Source organism: Colias eurytheme, chromosome 10 (assembly GCF_061535395.1).
Source record: "Colias eurytheme isolate Ceu_HAF_F1 chromosome 10, ilColEury1 Martin Lab GWU primary, whole genome shotgun sequence".
Taxonomy (NCBI): Eukaryota; Metazoa; Arthropoda; class Insecta; order Lepidoptera; family Pieridae; genus Colias; species Colias eurytheme.
The window spans coordinates 8,995,860-9,020,441 of record NC_142989.1 but is presented as its reverse complement, the minus strand read 5'-3'; the positions used below and the strand labels follow the sequence as shown (position 1 = coordinate 9,020,441).

The window sequence follows — 24,582 nt, the reverse complement described above, 5'->3', positions numbered from 1 at the left end:
TTTAATCAAAAATAACAGAGAAAATATTCTCCTTTCTAGGCAGCCGACCCCGTAAGATACGGGATAAGGCTAGGAAGAAAGGAGAATATTTTCTCTGTCATTTTTTAATAAAAAAAAATATTTTCGTTTTTGACAGTCAGGTATGCCAACATAACGGCAGGGGAACTCTTTCGTGAAACGCACTCTATATCACAGCGTTCACTGAGTGTTTATGTAATCAATTAAGGCAGATTAACCCCGTTTTCCAATTACAGAGCATAATGCGACTCAGTGCCGCACAATACCGAATTATGCTGATGCTTAATTGGAACGTGAAACGCACCAGCAGGTTGCGCTAAGTTCAGTGTTGAAAAAAAAAATATTCATAGAGTTAGCAATAACCTCATTAATGTGTAAATAAAGTGGTATACGTGGGTATACATAATAATTGGTTGAAAAATATTTACGGTTATTTTAAGTAATTTGGATTTTGATTTTTTCATTAACATTTTTTTCAATGTTTGTACCTTCATCCATACTTATATATATTTTTTTAACACAATTTGAATCAACTTTGATTATTTCGAAAAAACTGCAATGAAACGAAAGCTTTAAAATTTTTTCCAACAATTAATAATTACTAACGACAAATCGATTGCACGCATCAATTCACGCGCATTACTTTTTCTAGTGCTCGATTGTGCGAAGCGTTGCTGTCGTTGGAACATTCAACGTTAAGCATTATGCCGCATAATGCGAAACTGTGCTGTAATTGGAAAACGGGGTAAAAAAAGACCCGATTTCTGTCTTCCGATTTAAAAATAAATAACAGTTGATCTATTAATTAAGATAAAGATCAAGGGTATTAATATCCTTGATAAAAATCACTACATAGTATAAAACAAAGTCGCTTTCCCTGTCCCTATGTCCCTATGTCCCTTTGTACGCTTAAATCTTTGAAACTACGCAACGGATTTTGATGCGGTTTTTTTTAATAGATAGAGTGATTCAAGAGGAAGGTTTATATGTATAATAACATCCATTAAATAGTGGAGAAGTACTGTTATTTTTGAGGTTTCTAATGTGATGTCGTAAATTTTTACATTTTTTCCGCTTACATTGCAAACGCAGGCTGAACCCTACGAGTTTTATCAAAATAATGTACTAAGTATTATACACATTGAAAAGGTCTACAGAAAAGTCCGCGATGGTATATGTCTATCTCTTATGGATAACCCACAATAACTTTTTTTTGTCATTTACTTTTTACGACAAATAATGGCTAATTTTCGATGCGATTTTAACCAATACAGCATTAATCCTTAACCAATTAAATACCTTGAATACATTGTTCATTTAATATAGATCTATAATGGCCCTTTACACCGTATGATTTAAGTGAATATTTTCGAAGATATTACAGATTTAAAAATTGCGGGACGTAGCGTTTGCGGCGGTACCGGCCGGCCGCGCCGCCCGGCTATCGGGCGAGTCGAGCGGGCCGCTATGTTTTTAATTTTATATAGGTACAACGTTCACAGTTTTTCTGTAGTGTATTTTGTATCAGCATTGCACCCGTGCGAAGCCGGGGCGGGTCGCTAGTATACTATATAACACCGCCTGTGAACACCGCAATTACATTATTTCTACATATATGTATAAAATTAGGATTTATCTTTAATAAATATGTGCAAGTCGAATCTTAAGAAGTTTATAGACTTTTTATAGCCATTTGGTGGTGGTGTATATGTTATTTTTTTTATAATAATCATTAAAATTATTAAAATACAGTCCTTAACATCTATCACTTAATTTGTAGAGAAAATCAAATAGTTTTAGAAATTACATACATATATTAACAACTTCCGTTAAGTAAATCTCATATAATACAGGATGTTGGATGGAAAATATAAAGGGATGGAAAATATAGATTTTTTGAAACTATGTAAAAAGTAAAATACCAACACCAAAAAATATTATAAAATTTTATTTATATATAAGTTTAATATCATTTAATAATCTTATAAGTAACAACACATTTTATCACATGATTGTAATATAATAATTAAATTACATATCTAAAAATTTAAACTATTTGTGTTAAATTGTTCCGGTAGGTTCGCAAAAACGTCTTGCATTTGGTTTAATTTTTGTTGTGCGGAAACGCGACGCCAGAGGACAGGACATTCAGTGTTATTACACTTCAAATAGTTACTATGGCCACAGCACGAACTACAGATCTGAAAAAATAATAATTTGTCTATTTTGTAACAAAATTTTTTTTTCTGTGTTGTGAACTCGAACGTTACATTATTATAAATATTTTTTTTTTTATTATGGCTATTTAAACACTTTATTTGCAACTTTATTAAGACTATCAGATCAAACGAAACCATACATTTCAAAATTAGTTGAACAACAGACATTAATAATTAATCTTTAGTTCTTGTAGGAGCTACACACTCACCACTTGCGTATGAGCCAAGTATCCTCTCACGGTATTATCCCTTGCAGCCAACATAGCGACAACGGGTCGGGGCTTTAGTGCACAACGAGCGCAAACCGCACGTGCCCCCCGCGCCCCGCACGCCGCGCATCTCCCGCGCTGCATGTACCGCGCGATACCCGCACCTGCTGTACCGACACCACCTGTGCCTGTTTTACCGACACCACCTGCGCCTGTTTTACCGACGACACCTGCTATACCAACCGCATGGTAACCTGCTGTACCGACTGCACGGGTACTTGCTGTACCTACAGTGCCGCGGGTGGTAAGAGCTTCGCGCGTGTGGCCTACTTCGTTCCACCTGAAAAAAAAGACGGGTTGCACTCCGGGAGTGCCGGCAGAAGTGAAAACTTGATTATTAACGTTGAGCATGTTTGATATCCATCCGTCTTACGCTTTTTCGATCAGGTCACGTGTCCTGACGCGAGTTTAAGATTTTATACCCATTACAGAAAAAGTGCTCAACGCCGCTAAAGAAGTTTCACTTCTGACACGTGTGCTCGGCTTCGTGAAAATAAAATATAAGAACAATAGATATTATTAAATTTATCACGCTTATAAACTGATTTACAATACAAACGAATAGTTAAATACATAATTATTAATTATATAAAAAATATGATAGTTAAAAAACATCTCACCACTTAAAAACATCGACCCCCAATAACGAAAAGCATCTATGCAGCGGCGGCAGTATCGCCCGTGTCGCGTAGTACGGCACGTGCGGCACGAGGCTGTGGTCGCGGTGCAGCTCCGCGGGCGTGCGCGCGAGCCGTACTAGCGGCGTGCCCGGCGCGCCAGCTGTCACCAGCCAGCTCACGCGCTCGCTTGTGCGCGGCGCGGCGCGCGGGTCGCGACTGAGGAGGCGTCTGCAAGGGATTATTATATATAGTTTGGTGGAAGTTCGAAATTCAAAATTTCTTGTTTAGCAATTGACCAATGGAACTTTGCGAGAAAGAATTGAGCGGCGCGGCGCGCCTCGACTAAAAGCAGAAATTCCAAAAACCTTGTCAAAAGACTAGGAACTATAAAATTTTGCGTTGATGTGATCGCATGCGTAGCTAGTCGCATTCCACTGAGATTTGGTAAAAACTTTACCGAAGTGTTTCTACTATAAATACGTTGTTACCTATGTAATGCTCCATGCAAAATAAATAGAACCTCCTCATCCAGTATAACTCAACCTATATATACCTATACTGGTGGTAAATTATATCGCAAAGTTATTTACTCAGTGCCTGAAGCATTTCAGGATTATACTCAACAATCATATGCCATACGGAATTAAACACCAAAAACACAATTTTTCATACTTAGCAATTTCATTAGGCGGTGCAGCAGCCGTCGGTCTGTACCCAGCGGCTCCATGATACTCTCTCGTGAAGAACAGTTCTTGTGGTGGCAGAGAACCATCTATTAGACGTGATAGTAGTTTCTTAACCATCTTTTTCACACGAGAAATGTCTCCGGAATCGAATAACTCGCATAGGGAACTTTGGAGGAGCTGTGGGAATGTTTTATAGATTTACTGTAAATTGAAAAGGACTTGGGAGGTGGTTCAAAAATTGTTTGTTATGAGGAATGCACTTACGAAAGGAGAGAAACGCCTCAGTCTTTTACTGCATTTCTTTCTCAAAATTTTATTCTCTATGAATAATGATATTGTAATATGTATCATCGGAGAATTACGAGAGTAATCTTAAATACGTTTGGGGAAATTAGGTACTCGAATTTCGAAAAAGAAAGTAGGATTATTAGGTGTATAATTTCGACAATATTTACTTTAACACTAGCAGGGCAGCCGTCTCTGCGCACAGTTTCAATGCCTTTAGCTTCATACACTGGCTTCTCTTGATCTGCACTCTCGTACATATAGCCAACATAGCGCTTTTTCGTTTGCAGTATGCACGGTTGGTACACCTGTTTTAAGTATAAAAAGTAAAATATTATATTTTGTACATAACATAAAAACTGCTGCAAAGGTGGGAACAATATTGAGGGTAAGATTTGAGTTGGACAGGGCTAGTCTCATTAAAAGAAAAAAAAAATAATTCCATTTCAATAATTTCACACTTAAAACGAAGAGAATTAAAAGTATGCAAATTTATTATTATTAGTTGTACACTATACATTCAGGGGTACATAAATTAATTAAAAAAACTACCTTTTCTAATTTTAAAACAACAGGTGAGGGGTTATCTGCCGTGACCGCATCAGCTATTTCTTGGCCTATTTCAAAAGCTTCTGCCCGACTGCCTCCAGGTACAAGAACGAACATTGAGTCTGTGTCGCCATATATAACCTAAGGATTTTTTGTAAGTAATTATAGTGAATAAAAAATAAAATTACATTAAAATGTTGTATTATTCTTTGCCCAGTGCATACTTTTAGAACCTATATTTTTGAGTTCTCTTACTTTATACATAGTGGAGCTAATGATTTGAAATTCAGCCATAGTCTAGCAAACTTGGAAACTATATAATTATTAAATTATTTGTAAAAAGCGCACAGTTTAATGCGTAAAAGTTCAATAAAGATCAACTATTCCAATCATCAACATAGTCCCAAAAATAAAGTGGAAATTGAAAATTTTCCGGCGTAATCAAAGCTCAAATTCTGCTGGAACCAAATTATTTCCAAAAATTATTTTTTGTTGTCAAATAAAGAATTTATTTATTACCTTAGCGTTCCATTTTCCTTCCCTCACGAGTTTAATGGCCCTTTCTAAAGTCTCCCGTCCCTTAGACACCACACTATCACCAACTTCGACACACGGCATTCGCCCACTGAAGTTAGCAGCGGTGTAACCGTACGTCACATTCGCTATTAACTTCAGACCTGTAATTCGAATAGGACAATATGATTTCCGATGAATTATTATGGTTGCTAGCTTTGCTCGAAAATCTATTCTAGTTTTTTATAGTTACGTTTTCACACTTATGAATTTTCAAAGAGATTTGTTCTAAATTATTTTGGTTTGTTAATTCGTGAATGAACATCGCTGCTACCGAAATTATTAGAATAGATCCGACATCTTATTGTCCTAACAGCTTGTCAAGCGGCTAATATATGTTTCAATAGACGTAGCAGCAAAAACAGTCAGCTTGACGAGAGTAGCGAGGAAAGCACAATATACATAAGTTTATAGCTTGGTAATATTTGCCTAAAGTGACCTACCCAATTGCCTAGAATGCATGGCCTTCTTCACAGCTTCATCAGTCTGCATCTTCATGCCCTTTTTCACAGCTTGTCTTGCGGCTAATATCCTTCTCAATAGAGCTGGTAATACTCCACGACGAACATTTGCTTTCACAAAGCCTACGCCCACTGGGGACCAGTGTACTAAATCGTTTTTCGCTAATGCTTCTAATTTTTCCTTTGGTATTCGGAGACGCCATGCTCCGAATTCGTATGGTGAATTTCTGTAAGGGGATTGAGTATAACTATTTATTTACACTTCTTCTATACAAATATTATAAAGAGGAAAGGTTTGATTTTTTGTTTGTTTGTTTGTTTGTATGAATTGAATAGGCTCCGAAACTACTTGGCAGATTTGAAAAATTCTTTCACTGTTGGAAAGCTACATCATTTCTGAGTGACATAGGCTAGGTTTTATCCCGGAAATCCCACGGGAACGGGAACTATGCGGGTTTTTTTTGAAAACGCGGGCGAAGCCGCGGGCGGAAAGCTAGTCTATAATATATAGACTTGCTTTTTTCAAGTTCGTTAATGTTTTTTTTTTTTTTTATAATGGGTTTGTAATGGGTATCTATCATAAATAATGGATATAATAACTAAAACATCATACCCATTAATATTTTGTATACGTCCAATGCAAGTAGAGAAGCAATAGTTGTATGCTATCATCATAGACGGATAAAGACTCTGGAAGTCTAATACTATTACGGGATCATTATAAAAACGAGATTCTGTAACAAAACGCAGGTAGTTTAACAATATACAATGGTTAGGTAATTTTACTACTTCGGTCGAGGCTTTGCTCTCATTTATTTACACATTCCGCTCTTCAAGTTCTATTGTTCGGTAAAAATGGCATAATTAAAATTAGAAAACACATGGAATATATCTAAAAATCCGATTTATCATACCAGTAAGGATAGCAAAACAAACAATGCTCTAAAAAATAGAGTAATAACGCACTTACCTGGTTCAAATATAAGCGGTAAACATTCCGGAGCACGCATAGCCGCCCTCTGTTTGACAGTGGGAGATAACGCAACTAAATTCAATGGCCTCGCTGCTCTAAGCATTAAAGACTCCACGCGAAATTGGGACCCACGAGAAAGTACCTCCCACCATTGCAGTCCAAAAAGCCTTGCTAATTCCGATGTTCTGTCTAAAATAAAACAATAAATAAATAACCTGGGAAATTTAGCGTTAGAAATAAACACCAAACTGTCAATTATTTAAACGAAAACTATATTTAAAAGGAGAAGATTATCATAAGTCTCAAACTTGTATTACACTATTACATTTACGAATGCAAAGATTCTTTAATAATACCGATAAATGTCAAATAAATAACAAAATAAAAACTTACTGATCATATCCAGCTTTTCAAGCATTCTAACAGTTCCCGATAGCCTGGTCAAATAATATTCAACTGGAATCCATCTTAGCATTCGAGATTCATCATTCCACCACTCGGATAATTGCGAATGACTGTATTTGGGTACTCTTTCTTTTAAAATCTGATACATACAATTCTCAAAACTATAACTGGAGAGAGCCAACTCATAGCGAAATAAACGCCACACATTAAACGTGATTCTACCAATAATCCTGCCTTCCATTTCATTCTCATCATGTCGCCATTTCTTCTGTCTGTACTTTTCAGTTATTCTAGATATTTCCTTTACTATTTCTATACCGAGAAACTGAGCTCTTTCTAGGACGTATCCCCATGAATTCATTTCGATTTCATAACCACACATTATATCAGGATCATGCTCTTTTACCAAATTGATAATTTTATCAAAAATATCACTTTCAGTATCTACATAAACTACATTTGCATTGAAAATGCATCTGTCTAAATGTTTTGGTGGTTTCGATTCATCGACAACTAATATCTGAGTAAGTTGTTTCGCTAGAAAATGGTTATCGGGACAATTGTTTGTGATAGATACAAAAACAGCTTTTATATCATCTAATGCAGGGTCTGGGCACATATCACCTCTTACTTTAGTATGTACTTCTAACAGCATAAGTGTTAGAAAATCTACCTAAAATATAATATTTTAAAATTCAATAAAAGTTATAAAATTGTATAAAGGGCGGGTAAGTAAGTAAGTAGGTACTTACCTCAACAGCAGGAGTAGAAATAGAAGCTTCATTCTGAACTTCAGAATTACCAAAACAAAGAAATGATCCATCTCCATGCATAGTAACTTGTAAAGTGTTATCCATTTCTTGTTTACTCTGCAATAAAATATTATGATTAGAATTGAGTGAAAATATTGCATATTTGGAAAATGATTTTAGTTTAAATTACCTTATCTTCCAAACTAATGCTATTATTTATGTCATCGTCGTTTAAACCTATTGCCTGTGATGTCTCCATTTCATCTAAGTTTTTACTGATTTCTGTAACATCAACTTCTTTTTCGAAATTAACTTGGTTTTGAATAGATCTCTCATGACTCCACTTCAAAATTTCTTTTTTTGTTGGAGGTAATTTCAATGGCTTCAAAATGCACTGACGATTGCCAGCAAGTAGGGATTTTAAAGTTTCTGGCTTTGAGTTACTATCTGACATTTCATTTCTTTGTAGAAATAGAAGTTGGCGCCATTCTTCAATTGTAGTTGTATCTATAACTCTTTCGAAGGGCTTTTGATCTTGTGATAATTTGCTGCCAGTTTTTAATATAATCTGGCCAATTTCTACCTTATCTCCCACATCTTTGGGATTAGAAAAATAAGGTTCTGGATTTCTTTGTTTTGGTATTGAGTACTTTTTAAGCGTTAACATAATATGATCCCTTGCGGGTGGACGGATTTTTGGTGTTAAGATTAAATCATTTCTACCATTTGTTTTATATACAGTTAATTCATTCGATTTATTAAAAACATGAGAATAAGGTGTTTGATTAAGATTATCAGTATGATCTGTTTTTGGTAAAATATCAAAACTCGGAGAATTATCATTATCTACATTTATTTCAGTTTCAACTGACATATCAAAGAATTTTGATTGGTCATAAAAACTTTCTATACCAATTTTAGAGTCGGGCGAGGAACCAACACTATCACTTAATGATAAAACCCTTTCCTGTTCTTCAGAAACCATCGGTATTTTCGAAGGACCAGCTTCAGGTTCATAGTTGTTTTTGAGATCATATACAGTAGATGTTTCAATTTTATTAACTAAGTCAAAAATTGATTCTTTGTCAAGAATGGATTGACTTGCTTGATAATGAGTGCTACAGGAATTATCTGGCTCAGTTTGCTCTGGCTTTACTCTTTTAAGATGCAAATCTGATATACTATCAATTGTTTCTCTTGATACGTTAATTTCATCTGATTCATCTAATTCTTCTTTGATATTTTGGGAAATATCAGTATTTTTAGATTTATTTTTTATTTTAGGCCTAGATAACCCCAATTTTAGAGGTAACTTTTTTCGTTTGCGTACTTTTTTAACATCTGAAAAATTTCCAAAATATTACAAAGACTAATTAAGACCTAGTAATCGTTTTTATATAATTGTTTTGATAAAATACTTACGGTCATCATCACATGTGCCATCTAGTTGCGGTATATTGACACCTTCCCAAAAAGAGTCATGCCAAGATGGTGAATCCTCTTCCATAGTTTCTTCACTATATAAATTAAAACTTTTTTTAGAAAATGTTCATAAATTTTTAACAAAAAAGATAATTTTGCATGACTGAGTAAATATTTCATTACCTTAATGACATACCATTTATCTCCTATAAAAATAGTTTCATCATTAAAAACTTGAGAATAGTCTTCATCATTTATATCATCTTCGGGGTTTTGATCACATGGGGTCCCCATCACACTATCATCATCTATAGGTTTATCATCTAAATCTTGTAACATATCCACTAACTCCAAATCATCATTGTCCACTAAAAATTATAAGAGATTTAATATTTTTTATAAAAAAATATGTTAATCTATACTAATATTATAAAGCTGAAATGTTTGTTTATTTGTTTGAACGCGCTAATCTCGGGAACTACTGGTACGATTTGAAAAATTCTTTCGGTGTTAGATAGCCCATTTATCGAGGAAGGTTATAGGCTATATATCATCGCACTACGACCAACAGGGGTGGAGCCACGGGGGTGAAACCGCGCGGAGCAGCTAGTTGTTTCATAAAATGAAAATCACTTACAGTTAACTTGACTATAATGAACAGAAAAACTGCTATTTAATGCAATGTCTTCATCAACAATTGTATCTTCATGTCCACTTATTATTATGCTATTTTTTCTGAAACTTCTATTTATAGTTGAACTATTGTTTAAAACAGTATCATGTAAGTGTGTACTTATATCAGTTGCATTGAAAAACTGTGAACCTTCCAAACTTTCAGCTGGATAGTGCACAAATTCTTTATTTTCAGTCACAACTTCAACCGGTTTATCTATTAAATTCGAAATTTTAGCAAGAAATCCAGTTTTAAATTTGTGATGTGTTTCAGTTCCCTCACTCATCAATCTATTTTGTGATAATGATTTTGACGCTATTGATACATTCAATTCCCGTCGTCTCGCCATTTCCTGTTTCCACACTTCTTCAAGGCCTGGATTTTCGATTCCATCTCCTTTACCAATTCGTAGTCTGTTAATTATGTGAGACGCGACACAATCTGCTTCATAGTAACACATACTTTCTCGTTTTAGGCTGAAGTCTTCAGGACTATCAGAAGGCTTACGAAACATAACAGTATGTAGGTCAATATTGCTCATGCCAAATAAGTTAAAGTCTATGAAAAATTGTAATGTGAAATTCAAATGCGACTCATGAGGTTGTAATACTTGTCCAAGTATGGCTCCATTACTGCAGAGTTCAACTGCTTGCTTAATGAGACCAGGATTGTACAGAAATACTTTCAAAAAGAGATGCTCTTTATCATGAAATCCATAGAAAGGTCTGCAATTGAAAAATAAATTCAGATTTTGGAAAAAAAAAAGAAATAAAATGTGAATAAATAGTTTTACTTACAGTCCTTTAACCAGAGATATTTTATACACATGTTGATTAGATGAATTTGCTTGCTTAAGAGCTATATTTAGTGCTTTATCAAGACTGACGGCCACCTGAAATATAAAACAATAATTTAATTAAAAATTGTAATTGATAACTCTGTTAACTAATTATTAATAATTATCACATTGATAAGGAACAGGAATTGTTTGTGACATGATTTAGTACTTGTAATTTTATTATTTTTTATTTTTGAATATGCACTGGTAATAATCCAAGATACAGAATGTGTGTTAGTTACCATGAAGTTATTTGAAGAATGAAAAATTACCTTTATTGTTAAAATAAAAATATAATTCTACTATAAATATAATACTTCTAATACGAATATTCAAAAAAGAAACCTTATTGTATTTATTTATTTGTTTATTATTTACATACTTGATATAAGAACTGTGGCTCAGGATGTGATGTAGGGCAGGGTATGTAAAAGTATGGGAAAACACCATGCACATGAAGACAGGCCTTTCTTCCATCTGGTGTAGACCCAAATATTCTCAGTATTGGAACCTGCAAGTTGGAAAAGGTGTCATGCAAGACATTTTTAGTTCATCTTATTATATATTATCTTGAGTTATCTCAAAGGCGACTGACTGACTGACTGACATATCAACACACAGCCACATAACCAAACCACTGGATGGATTGGGCTGAAATTTGTAAAAATGTAGGCATCCTCTAAGAATGGATTTCGATCAATTCTACCTCCAAGATGATAAAATAAGGGATGAAAGTTTGTACCATGAAAAGTTATCTTTTCAATCCAGGCGAAGCTGCGGGCAGCTAGTGTTTTAATAGTATTTGTAGATATATCATTGAAGTCGGTGCAAAATATTTTTATACCTGTTTAATATCACTTCCTCTAAATTCGGAGTAGATAACATCAATTCCTGGTAACGGTTTGGTTAGATATGAATCACATACAACTATCCTTACAGAAAACTCAGGTTTCAAATCAAGACTTCCTGAAAACACGATAATTTGGTTTTATTTAGAAAAAATGTGTAAGAAAAAAAATTAATTATAATTATGTATATCTTTTTTACCTGTATGGCTATTAGAATTAGTTATTTTAATGTAAGTATCTTGGAGAGAGTTTTCCATAATATCACAGCTACTGATATTGCTTTAACTCGTACTTTTTAACATAATATATTATTGCACAATGTAATAAAACAATCATAATGGCTTTTTTTCATTCCTTCTCAGATAAGAATTAAGAGATAGACAGTAGTGACAGTAGTAAATAATAAATTTATTGCTTCCTAGAGTTCAGTTTTCAGCACACCTTGGAATCCTTTGGGATCTGTAAAGTTTGAATTTGTTAGGATTCGTTCGAGGATTCGTTCTTCAGAGCGTTGTTCAGAGATTTGTTGTTTATTTTGATTTTTAACAAACAAACCATGGAGGCCCGAGGCATGGAGCATGGACCATGACAAATGACATTAACTGTCCGATTTATTTTGAATCTTTGAGTTGTCTAGAAAAAATAATACTTTTTATTTACCTGTAAATTATATCAAGCTTCATAGCCGCTACGAATTTATTGGAATAAATTATAAATGAAATTAAGTGATATTTTATTTTTAATGAACACTTAATTAGAACGTGTCTATCTGAAACACAGATAAAATTTGTTGGTGAATGGTGGCACGGTGCAGTGGTGGCACGTTGGTAGTTTATAACAGAAATACCATAGAGTAATATAATATATACGGGTAAGAAATACTAATTAGAAAAGCTCGCTTCGCTCGGTTTCCTTGTTCATTTTCGATTTCAATCATTAATTTTCATTTTACTTTTCTCATTATGGTTTAAATAAGATTCTTTTTTATTTTAAAGTGAAAATTATATTTTGTGATATAATCTGTATTCTGTGATAGTCACAGGTGATAGTAGTAAATCCATAGACTCTTTAACTTGTTATAGATATCTGTGATCTTTATTGTTATGTTATCTGTGCATTTATGTTTGACTTTTCAGTTTTCAAATTACAAGATTGAGTTTGCTCTGTGGAGTTGAGAAGTCAGAACTCAGAACTCAAAAATCGCAAGAGAAAATAAAATTAGTCGTGTTTTCACACCATTCGTCGGAACAATATTTGCTTTATTGTATTGATTAGAAATAAAAATCATATGAAGTGACGTTGAACACATAAAATTAATAGTGGCAAATCGCCTGAAAAATGTAAATGTGGTGTCTATTATACAAATAAAAATGTAAAAAGTGAAAATGAAGTGCTATTTGATCGAAGAACAATTGTTAGAAAAATCTATTAAAAGATAAACAATAGATGGTAGACGATGGATGATGAGGCAGATCTACGGGAGCAAATATTCCACAACAATGTTAGGGAGCAAATTGTATGTCTCTTTGTAATGGTGTCAATTTATTTTTAACATTTGTGCTTTATTTTAACATATAAATATATTGTTGTAGATATTCCTGCTACTGTTTATCTTGTTATACCTCTTCTCGTTCATGTTAATCGAGAAATTCCGGAGGCGAGACAGTGAAGATTATTTTACGGCAGATGAAGACGAAGTAAAGGTTTATCGTATAAGTTTGTGGTTGTGCACGTTTGCGCTTGCCGTATCTCTGGGTTCTGCACTCTTGCTGCCAGTGTCAATAGTCAGCAATGAAGTGCTTATACTGTACCCAAACAGTTACTATGTCAAGTGGTTAAATAGCTCATTAATACAAGGTAAGAAACACTATTAGATCCATAAATACATTATCCCATTAACTTACGGGTTTTTTCATGATAATTCCACATCCACTTAGTTTCTTTTTAAAAAAGTTATATAATTTTTTCTTATGTTAAATTATGAGAAGTGTGTCAATAATAATTATTTTCTTTTTAGGTCTATGGAACCATGTATTCCTATTCTCAAATCTATCTCTGTTTGTGTTCCTGCCATTTGCATATCTATTTTCGGAGTCCACTGGATTTCCAGGATGCAGGGGGCTGAAAGGCAGGGTGTATGAGACATTTATTGTCTTGATCTTGCTCGGCATTGCAATGTTAGGCCTGGCTTATGTCATCTCAGCTTGGCTCAAAGGGGACAGATCAGGCATTGACGCTTTGCTCAGTGAGTACTTAATAATTATTTTTAGTATATTATACTGGAGGTTATTATTAGCTTCTTTATTTGCTACTAGCGGTCCGCCCCGGCTTCGCCCGTGGTACATATTTCGCAATTAAAAGTGGCCTATGTCCTTTCTCGGGTATCAAAATATCTCTATACCAAATTTCATGCAAATTGGTTCAGTAGTTAAGGCGTGATTGAGTAACAGACAGACAGACAGAGTTACTTTCGCATTTATAATATTAGTATGGATAAGATTATAAGAATTGTATGTGTTATGTTTAAATATCTATGTATTGATATAGGTAAATGTGTTTATATTTTTGACACTAAAACGTAAACTGATGATTCTCCTATATGTCATGTCAGATCTTAGAAAAAGAAATGGCCTAAAATCACCTTAGTCAGTGAAAAACACATAATATAATAAAACCATTGTAAATTTTCTATTCCTGGTATTTGTTTGAATAACAAAATAGCAACTCTTTAATCCATCAGGCCCCGGAATCACAGACACAATAGAAAATCTATTGTGTCGCGGTTGGTTCTGGCCCCTCTGTGGTTGAGAGGTTAAATTCTATATAAATTTATTTTCTACAGAATGTATATCAAACATACGGCCCTCTTTTGAAGTTTATTATGTACATAATCTAGGAATTAGTAATTTGTTTAGTTTTTCACATACATTTAGGGTGCACTCACACACATCAGTCACCGTCACGGCACGTCACCGGACAGGATTAAAAAAAAATATGTATCAATAGTTCTAGTATGACTCTGTTCCCACACGACAGTCGCCGGCACGAAATCTATCAGTGACGTCACCGGTCAGGCACGTCAAATAATCTTTCCATACATGTATCATACTTTTATCCCCACTCACCCGTCGCCGTCACGTCTCAGTTCAGTCAGCGTCGTGCTACCGTCAATAATTGCTACATGTTCTCTAGCGTGACACACGTCTAATCACTGACTAACCTGATGTATGTGTTCAATGATTCAGTCAAACCGGCGACGTGACTGACGGACAACATGACGGTGACTGGTGTTTGTGGATACGTACACAAACCGTCACCGATCAGTCATCGGTGACTTGACGGTGACTGATGTGTGTGAGTGCACCCTTAATCACTCAAATATAATACATAAAAGCATATTTGACACTAGTCACTGAAATTAGATAATAGACAAAATTAACAGCCTTTTGAAAAGAAATAGTAATTATGATGACCTTTTAACAAATTGTTTTGAATGTTAGATTTTTATCTGAGTAATTATGTGATAATGAACAAAGTAAATGATAAAAAAAGACATTCATCACTTACTGGGTTTATACTTTATTGTCTATCAACATCTAATAGGTGAAATGGTTTCATTCAGTAATTGATGAAAATAAAAAGTAGGCAATGGTTTTTTTGAGACTTATACTTTTTTATATAGCTATGTGAAGTGATTATTCATTAATAAATTAAATTTGTTTTGGAAAAATAACTAATATATTATGCATTTGTGCTTATACAAATGTTGTCCGTCATTGACAAAGAAAATTTGCATTGCAAATAGTCAAATTTTCACAATTCTTTTGTGCATATTTGTTTAACCCACAACTCTTACCTATTAATACACAATAAGATTTCTCATTCACATTTTAGATGGTTTTCTCTACATATATAGCAAAGAGCATTGCTGTATATACTTTGAAATGAATGTGGGAATCAGAATGAAAAGGTTGCATTTTGGCTATAGACTATCTTAACTTTTTATTGAATATAGTGTTAATGAAGTGTATGTTTTGTATGCAAGTGGAGCATAGATAAACAAAGCTCTGTACTGAGTTGGTTGTGGGTAATTTTTGTAGAGTCAATAAATTGCCGCGCGACACGCGTGTACACCCGCGGAAGAACTAGAGATTTATAATATTAGTTAAAGATAAGATGTGACCTTCACCTTTTTTCTCACATATTTTGCTATTTTTGATGTGGAGCATGTAAACCGGCAAATCCTATTTCTATAAAAATTCAATAAACTCGAAATACAAACCATAGAAATGCTGTTTTATAAACTTAAACATTTAATGTATGTAAATTCTTTAATATTCATGTAATACATATTGGGTCTCCCTTACAGTGATTCTAGGTTACGGGGCTAGAGTACATGAATACTGTATGTGGATGCATAGCAGATAATCTATTTATGTAAATGCCATTATTCATGTTAAATTGAGTGTAAACACCGGCCACATTATTGTTTCGGTCAATGCGATGTTAGTGGGTGCGTCCGCGTCATGAGCAGAATATTTGTAAATAATTGTCTGGGATAAGTTTAAACAATAGCCTTTATATCATCATAAGGGTAACGTCTGCGTAGATTTTGAGCTTTACGGGAAAATTTATTTTGTATTGAAAATTATTAGTTGGTAATAACATGAACATGTCAGTTATGGATAGAGAAACAAAGAGATAAAAAGTTTTGAATGTTTTGGTTTCTGTAATGACCAAGGTTTGATTTTGTGCATCGTACGCAAAAAGGTTCAGTTGAAACGGTACTTTTATGAAATGAATATTGTCACGAACGTAGGTCACGAATTTATGCACCATGTTTGCACTGTATGAAAAACTGTATCAGATTCTGTATAGAAAAATTCACTAGGCGTAATTGACACAAGCGTTGAATTTGATTGTTTGATCCAATTGAAAACATGGCATACCTACGGTCGCGTGATCTTAATTATATTTTTTTTATTCGAAACAAATTTACATATTAGGTATTGTCACTGTGATTATGTGATGCTTTTAAGATACACAATTTTATTACATCTACGAATAATAATTATTCGTAGTTACGCTTTGCTGATTTTCTATAAAATATTGCTCCTAAAATTTCCGGATTAAACCTATCCTATGTCCTTTCTCGGGTTTCAAAATATCTCCATACCAAATTTCATGAAAATTGGTTCAGTAGTTTAGGCGTGATTGAGTAACAGACAGACAGACAGAGTTACTTTCGCATTTATAATATTAGTATGGATAGTATGGATTATGCTTTGAATCAGTAACAGTAAGAAATGCAATATATTTTCTAAAATACATTTTCTATTACTTAGATTATGTAATAAATATTGCTTTATAAAATAACGTAATAATAAGTAAATACGATATTGTTTGGTATCGAATGCAATAAGGTAACGCGATATCCTGTCGAGGACTTGTATGCAATTTAATACGAACCGAAAGTACACCAATAACTATATTATTTTGCTTTTATTATGCGACTATGCGTAGGAGAGTCTTATGAATAATAGTTTCCAAATTCCGAGCGTTGTTGATTTTGTGCTAATTTATAATAAACAATAAATCTTACTGTAGCATAAATATTTTTCTTTCGTTCATCTTTTCATGTTCGTCTTGTAAATGATCTTCGTTAGTAAAATGACACAATGACAAACGACCAAATAAAATGACATCAAACTATAATTTGTACATTTTGTTCGCAGATTTGTGGACGTATCTTCCGTTTCTCTACTCCTGCGTGTCTTTCGTCGGCGTATTGATGTTATTAGGTAAGTTGTATTTAATACTATGTCCCGCAGCTTTGCTCGAGTGGTGAAAGATAAATAATATTTGCCACACATGTCATATTTTCAATACCCCATCTATAGAAACTTATAAATTTCGGAATGATTGGAATGCGCACCATAATTTCCTAGAGAATATTACTGCGGAAAAAACCTTTCTCACTCTCAAGTTTCCTAAATATATCCAGACATAAAATTCATAGGTATTATAATATCGCTTCGTTGCGATGTGAAAGATAAACAAACAAATACACTATCGCATTTATAATATTAGTAAGATTATGATTTTTAAGTATTGCTTTGTGAGTGGAATTAATTTGACCGAGTTTTATCATTGTATTCATTTTTGGAGCTCTAACCGATTGCAAGTCATATCGGCACACCCGACTCTCGCCTACTAATATGAATCGGCAGAAAGCTTGCGGGGAATTTCTTCAAACATTTATGGTAAATGGAGGAAAGACTACATTTTTATTAGACTAAGTTTGATATACGTATATTAATTAGGCAATATTTATCAAATTAATCTCCTCCAAGTTCAAATGTACGCCACTGATACGAATTATTACGAAATACGTGATAAAATATAGATAAGTATAGATTCTAGATAGTAATTAAAGTATATTGAGAATCGATGTAAAGTAACATACAATAACATGACAACGAAACTATACAACAAAACATATTTTTTACTCAGTCTCTTCTTCGAGTCCTTCCTTTTTATCCAGGAAGTATTTAATGAGGTCGTCGTGTTGTGGGAACATATCGTACAGTTCCTTCTTGCACTCTTCCAGTTTATCAAATTCTTCCATCTCCTTGTGAGCTTTCGCTTTGTAGAGCCGAGCTTTGAAACTCTTCTCGTTCAGCCGTAGCGCCCATTCGCAGTCTTTGAACACCTGTTCGGAAATTATTATTTAATAGACATATAACGGTCCTATAAAAATGTTGCCATTTGATAAGACAATACTAATAATGTTATCGATCATAGGTGTATGCTATGTTAGTTAAAGCGATGTAATCTACTCGCATGAACAGTGAACTCAAATTTAATTAATGTCTTCAGTTAAAGCCGACTGTATAATTTTTTGTTTGCTTAAACCACTAATTGAGTTTATTCACGTGCTCTATCGAATTTATACGATTCGATTCGATACGCTTGTATTGGTTTTATTTCAATAGACATCAAACACGTTTTATTTAGCCGCTGCTAGATAAAACCAGAACACTATTTTTAGATTCTTCAGCATCGTCGTAATTGTTTTCGTAAATGTCTTGGCTTTGAAACAAATTTTATAAATGATTGATAAATCGTAAGCGGAGAGTAACTAGGGACCAGTAAATGCGTTTGCATTTGGTATTTGTTGTAGATAACTAACGCGTTTTGAATAACATCGTTATCGGCTCAAAACCAGTCTCTTGGATGCATGCAACGGAGGGCGATGACCTTCAAAGTAACCACACTGTAATTACCTTTTCGAAGTGTCCTAGTTTAATGTTTGTTAAAGCCCTGTCGCAGTAAAACATTGGATTGTCTTTAACTTGTTCTATGGCACGATTGTAGTAAGACAAGGCCCTGTCGTATTCTTCACGTCGAAAAGCCTTAATTGCTTGGGTCTTTAGTGTGTCAGCTTTTTCGTGGCGAATTTTGCGGTCCAGCGCGCGGCGTTCTGCATCTTTGCTTACTTCAGCCATCCATGCATCCTTATCGATTTCTCCCTGGCGAAATTATGAATTATTTCAGATGTTCATGAATTCGAAATAAAAAAAAATGGTTTAAGCATTTGACTCAAATTATTAAATTTGCGACAATGGAGCTGTTTCAATTTATGAGAAGCAAAGATAAACGTTAACATTAATATCTGACTTGATACAATAGTTTCCACACTTGAAGTAAATTGGGTTAATGTGTCAATTTTGATAAAAATTGCAGCCCATTTTGATTGCTGCGTTACAATAGTCATATAAATATTAAAATATCAGTGCAGAACAATATATATCCAGCACAATTTTGAATTACAACAGTTAAAACAGTTCTTCCACAAATATGGACAAAATTGCTTAAAAGGACGCGAATGAAGCATATTTAGTAACAGTTAGTCACTATTAGGTCAGTACCGTTAATCGTCTATGTTAGATTACCAGTTGTTTGGATTTCAGATACAAGGTCTTCACGCGCGTGTTTGTTTATATTATTTTATTTATAACTACCTAGGTTATTTCGTAACTTAGAAGTGTCACTTGTATGAATGCTTACTGAAACTTAAGCTACTTAGCAGCTTCTATAATCACATTAATAGCACCGGATAATGTTCAAGAAGTAAACAAAATTGATCGTGGTATTTTACTAAGAAGATTATTTACGTATGAAATTATATCTGTGATTTTGAATGAGGCTTTACACATTGTTAAGGGTAACTCAATGATAAAATGAGATAAAAACTGGCCTTGGGCCCGGTGGGTGTTTCTCTATCTCATAAAAAGAGCAAAGTTTCGAGAAAACAGACGATGAAACAATGCTAGTTTGATCTCGAAATAGTTTTATTTTTAAGCTATATTAGAGACCACTTACAGAAAAATTTTAGAATGTAAAGATCGGGCTGAATGGTTGCCTTTTAAGCGGATTTAAATAGCACAGATGTATCTTTTTCTTCGTACTATTTTTTGTCTGTAGTTATTTGAAGAGAAAGACGTCTATATTATTTTTAGATGTTTAGATTACCGCAGAACTTTCTTTGAATATTGGTAGAATGGTAGGTATTTATAGCGGTACACGAGCCAAATTGCTTTCACCAATACAATCGTGCTATTTATGAACTATCATTACTTAATATCGTTCTATTTATAATGTAAAACGTGTTTTAAGCGTGAATTTCTATGAGCTTAGGTAATGATAAGAGACTAATAAGCGTGTTGTGTTAGTTAATAATATATTGATTATTGATAACCTATGTAGTTTGCGTGTACTGAGATTATTTCTAACTTATGAATAGCCGTAAATAGTTATCAGTAATTAAAAATTATTGTTCAATGGTATGGAATTAGATAATTTTCTATTTATAAATCGCACTAAATGTCTTTAAAATATTGGCATCGCTAAAGGTTGCGTTGTGAACATGTTTAGAAAATATTGCTTTTTGTCTGTGTTTTAAAAGCAGATAAATACCGTATCTTTCTTGTCCATAGATTGAAAAGCTTTCTGGTTTATAACGGTACGGTCATCTTTTATCGTCATTTTTACTTCTTCATCTAAAAAAACTTTCCCTTCGAGGTACTGATCGGCTAGAACCTTAGCTGCATCAGCTTTTTCCTTGTCACCACTTGCGAGGTCTTTTACCAAACCAGATACTTCGCCCATCCTTTTCACAAAGTTGTTCCATTCTTCGTTCAACTCCAAATTGCTTTCCTCGTGAAGAGCAAGGTTCTTGAACGTTTTCCTCAAACTCATTTTGTAGTTATAACTTGTATGCTAATAATCCCGTTGCTGCTCCGTTGTTTTGCTTAACACATTTGTTGTCTGTCATATTGATTTAATGTACATAGTTACCGTTGCCAAGTCAATGATCTGTGGGTTGACGAATGAGGTTTTAATAATCTATGTTTGGTGCGCAATGTATTGTGTAATTGGCATTTGTAGAGAGCTAGCATACAATTAAAACTTTACACAATACACAGGAATTAGGAATCAAAGAAGAATCTGAAATAATAAACTTTATTGTGGAAACGTGACAATTTCACACACAATGATATCAAAAGTGAATGTCTTGTTCAGACAATGCATATGAATATTTATCATTATGTAATTTAAAACAGTTTAAAACGATAAAAACCTAATTTGTTCAGTGCGAATAAACCGTAAAGGTATCAGTATCTGAATTTATAATTATTGCGACGTTTAAATTCCCATCCTAGCAAACATATTAATTTTTTAGTTTATTTCTGCCAACGCGCATTTGGCCAGCGTAGCCTGAACCCTCATAGGAAGCCCATGTCCCTGCAGTAGGAACGTATATGGGCTGATGATGATGATGACGAGTTTATATCTAAAGACAATACTTTTAGGTACCTACGTGTTTTTTAACAATTTTTAATTCTACAGTGTTTACGCCGTTGGGTTTCGTGAGGTTATTCAGCGTGGTCGGCGGGGTTCTCGTGAAACCGCAGTTTCTGCGGGACCTCAACGAGGAGTATTATGTGTATTCGTTCGAAGAGGACACCGTCAGGAGGAGGATCAATAACTCGCTTGCTACAGGTATGTATTAAGCTATTGATATTTAGTGATTTACGGCATTCAAACGCTTTAATCGCATTAAAATTTATATGTGACGGCGCCACCGTCGAAGCTTTAAAAAATAACGAACGGCGAACCGATAAAAAGCAGCGCGCGCGCACGACTCGGGTCATTCGTTCGCCGACCGTTGCCGAGTGCACATCTATTACGTAGTAGCTTACTATAACTTATTTGTGATATTTATTTTATTAGTGGTCATAATTGTAATACCAAGTGATTGTATTAGAAATGACTGTATTGTAAAACTGACATGATTTAAAAGAGCAACTATGGAGTTTCTTGCCGGTTCTTCTCTGTAGATACTGCATTCCGAATCGGTGGTAAATAAAGAAATGTTTGAGTTAGAGGTGTTTCTTTGCTCGATTACCCAACGCAACGCCCACAGCTTGAAAATAGATCCACATTCTACACCTTTCGCCGACATCAGAAGTGGGATCAAATCGAGCAAATGAGAAAGCACGTGGCGATAACCTGGATATAATTAATGCGTGCGCTGATTAAAAGACAAAATGCCGCAACCACGTGGCACTTCGATCCAGTTTCAACGGGAAGAGGCATCCTACAGATCTACGAGCATACGTGTCACTGAGCAGCCGGTGACAAAGGGAGAGCTCGTTATGTACGGGCAGGGTGGCAACTTCGCCTCGCGCTGCACGGATGCCACTGCCGCTCGCACCACCGCGTCGGACCCCGTATCATCGAGAGCAGCGCTTCATCATGACTTCACAAGTCTGGCATCGCAGCGTTATCGCAGTAGCAGTGGCGCGGGCGGTGCGCCTACAAGCCGTGTGGTTCATGGCAGAGGAGGGTTATGGTGTAACGAAACGACGCGTTGGCAGCTGCCACTCGGCACATGTATGAGGCTAAGTGCTGGTGAATCTGGTCAGTCGTACTATTTTTATTACTATGTTTCTGATGTTCTCTTGTAAGAAATCGGTCAGTAGATAACATTTCACTTTGAGTGTGCAATTAGATAAAGAAAGTAAGGTTTTTAAAATGTAGTAACTTATTTGAAAGAAAAAGAAATTTATTGCCAAAAACAAAATTTATCTTAAAATTAATTGAGGAAAATCGTCACAGCCTCAGCTAATTGCTGCATAAAAAAAGCGCTGATTTACAGGCCGTACAGATTTTGTAAAAAGTTGTAACCTACAAGACCAGTGTATAGTTAAATCTTATTGCATTTAACTCGACTTATTCACGCAGTGATGTTATTATTAGGTCGTGCGATATTGCTTTACGGTTTTGTAGTTAGTTAAATCTTATTCCATTACATTTAGCCCATCTTATAGTTACGCAGTGATAAATTATCAGTAGGTCGTGTGACTTGTATTTCGCTTATTCAGAGACGCGTTTACTTTAGTAGGTAATTCGTGTTATTTTAAAAAAATACTTCGCGGCGTAAGCATGTCTTCAAGATGAATTAAGTAACGACTTGCTTTAATGTTTGTAAGTTTAAGAATTAACACTAAAAAAAAGAAAACACATTAATTTGTACACTGCATCCAGATTCTTCAATCGAACGTAAACAATAAACATTCACTTGTCCGTGTATCAGAACAAAAACAGTATGCGAATTACTTTTAAATTAGTTTCTTAACTACCCGCGTTAGTTTCTTGACTACCCGCATACATTTCTTGAACTACCTGCGTTAGTTTTTATTTAGACTATACCCTTGACAAATAGCAATTAATTGCTACACAAAGACAGCCTTATTGTTATTCGATTAAAAAAAAAAAAAACGAAAAGCAATGCGTTAACTAGTGCTTAGAGGTTTAATAAACTTTTCGTAGGTTTTATTTAGGGTGATATTTGAGGTCATTTCTTAAAAAAAAAAAAAAAAAAAAGTTGTGAACAATTCACAGTAGGTATACAGTTTTTACAATATGCAGTTTTATGAAATGTGGCAGATTTAGTTTGATCGAATGAAAGGTAAATCGAGGCATTTAGTTTTGAATTTTTACTTAGAGAATTTATTAAGTCCTTATTTAGGCAGTTCATAATACAATGTCACAGATAATTAGCGTGTGTTCAAATAAACATCTGGCGTAAGATAAATGTTATGATTGGAGTACGGGTCTAGATTTGGTTTTAAACTCTTAACTATCCCATCAACGTTAAGGTCCGTTAAATATTACGATGTTCTTTTTAAAAAAAATAATAACTGAAAATAATCTCAAGGTTAATCGCGCATTTACAGTTTACATAACTGTCGTCAGAATATAATGTCTGTTTAATTGAATAGAGAAAAGAAAAAAATCCATCCAGGTTTTCTGAAGGTTATTTTGTAGCTTCAAAATATAAGAACGCAAATCCTAAACGTGGAGTATTCGATAGTATAATCGATTTACATTGTGTGCATTTAATGTAATTCCTTGATAATATCTAGTTTTTGTGACTAGCTGCAGTTTGACATCAACTGAATACATCAATTAGGTAGTTGTACAGTAGTTGTTGAGCAGTACATTCTTATTACGTTGAAACTATTCACAGATGAGTTTAAGCCTACACTTATCAATTGTTTTAAGTTGAGTTTTCAAAAGTTAACATACCGTTAAGGAATTTTAACCACATGATTACATTAAATTCAAGTTGGTAAATCATTAAGTTTGAGAACAAGCTTTTGCCACTTTTTGAGTTAACCGGTTACGAATTATTCTTTTTAAGATATTGTAATTTTTGCGCTATAGTCAATGATCATAATTAACGACAGGTAATGTCAGATTGATTTTAATTAGCTAAATTACAGAGAGCGTTTTACGACACAGCGCTTAGAAGCGAGGCAGTTAACAGTACGGCGCAGCGGTTGCGTAGCATATGGAGCAACGTAGCATCATCAGCGGCTCGATGACGCGATGCCACGATGACGCAGCGCAAACGTTGAGG

General features: G+C 34.4%; 3 protein-coding genes across 3 annotated transcripts in view; 1 reads left to right on the top strand and 2 right to left on the bottom strand.

Moving 5' to 3' along the window:
- Positions 1 to 1,950: 1,950 nt before the first annotated feature.
- Positions 1,951 to 12,355, bottom strand: PolZ1 (DNA polymerase zeta catalytic subunit). Its single transcript, XM_090106296.1, has 21 exons — positions 12,252 to 12,355; positions 11,791 to 12,050; positions 11,588 to 11,709; positions 11,126 to 11,254; positions 10,703 to 10,797; positions 9,870 to 10,630; positions 9,429 to 9,600; positions 9,233 to 9,327; positions 8,001 to 9,151; positions 7,811 to 7,927; positions 7,047 to 7,731; positions 6,651 to 6,842; positions 6,294 to 6,414; positions 5,663 to 5,907; positions 5,166 to 5,323; positions 4,650 to 4,787; positions 4,268 to 4,405; positions 3,799 to 3,989; positions 3,127 to 3,354; positions 2,447 to 2,786; positions 1,951 to 2,219 (listed from the first exon to the last, which is right to left on the bottom strand). Exons 2-21 carry the CDS (start codon positions 11,846 to 11,848, stop codon positions 2,058 to 2,060), a joined length of 5,298 nt encoding a protein of 1,765 aa, XP_089962422.1. The 5' UTR covers positions 11,849 to 12,050; positions 12,252 to 12,355; the 3' UTR covers positions 1,951 to 2,057.
- A 407-nt stretch (positions 12,356 to 12,762) lies between these two features.
- The window catches only part of lili (LMBR1-like protein lilipod), a 28,932-nt gene continuing 17,112 nt past the window's right edge, over positions 12,763 to 24,582 (top strand). The window contains exons 1-5 of the mRNA XM_090106308.1: positions 12,763 to 13,107; positions 13,184 to 13,448; positions 13,609 to 13,836; positions 17,327 to 17,392; positions 21,504 to 21,656. Of these exons, the coding sequence (XP_089962434.1) occupies positions 13,048 to 13,107; positions 13,184 to 13,448; positions 13,609 to 13,836; positions 17,327 to 17,392; positions 21,504 to 21,656 (772 nt within the window). The 5' untranslated portion in view covers positions 12,763 to 13,047. The remainder of the gene's footprint in view (positions 13,108 to 13,183; positions 13,449 to 13,608; positions 13,837 to 17,326; positions 17,393 to 21,503; positions 21,657 to 24,582) is intronic.
- On the bottom strand, positions 17,909 to 20,899 carry LOC149905358 (tetratricopeptide repeat protein 12). Its single transcript, XM_090106312.1, has 3 exons — positions 20,571 to 20,899; positions 18,878 to 19,123; positions 17,909 to 18,303 (listed from the first exon to the last, which is right to left on the bottom strand). Exons 1-3 carry the CDS (start codon positions 20,850 to 20,852, stop codon positions 18,097 to 18,099), a joined length of 735 nt encoding a protein of 244 aa, XP_089962438.1. The 5' UTR covers positions 20,853 to 20,899; the 3' UTR covers positions 17,909 to 18,096.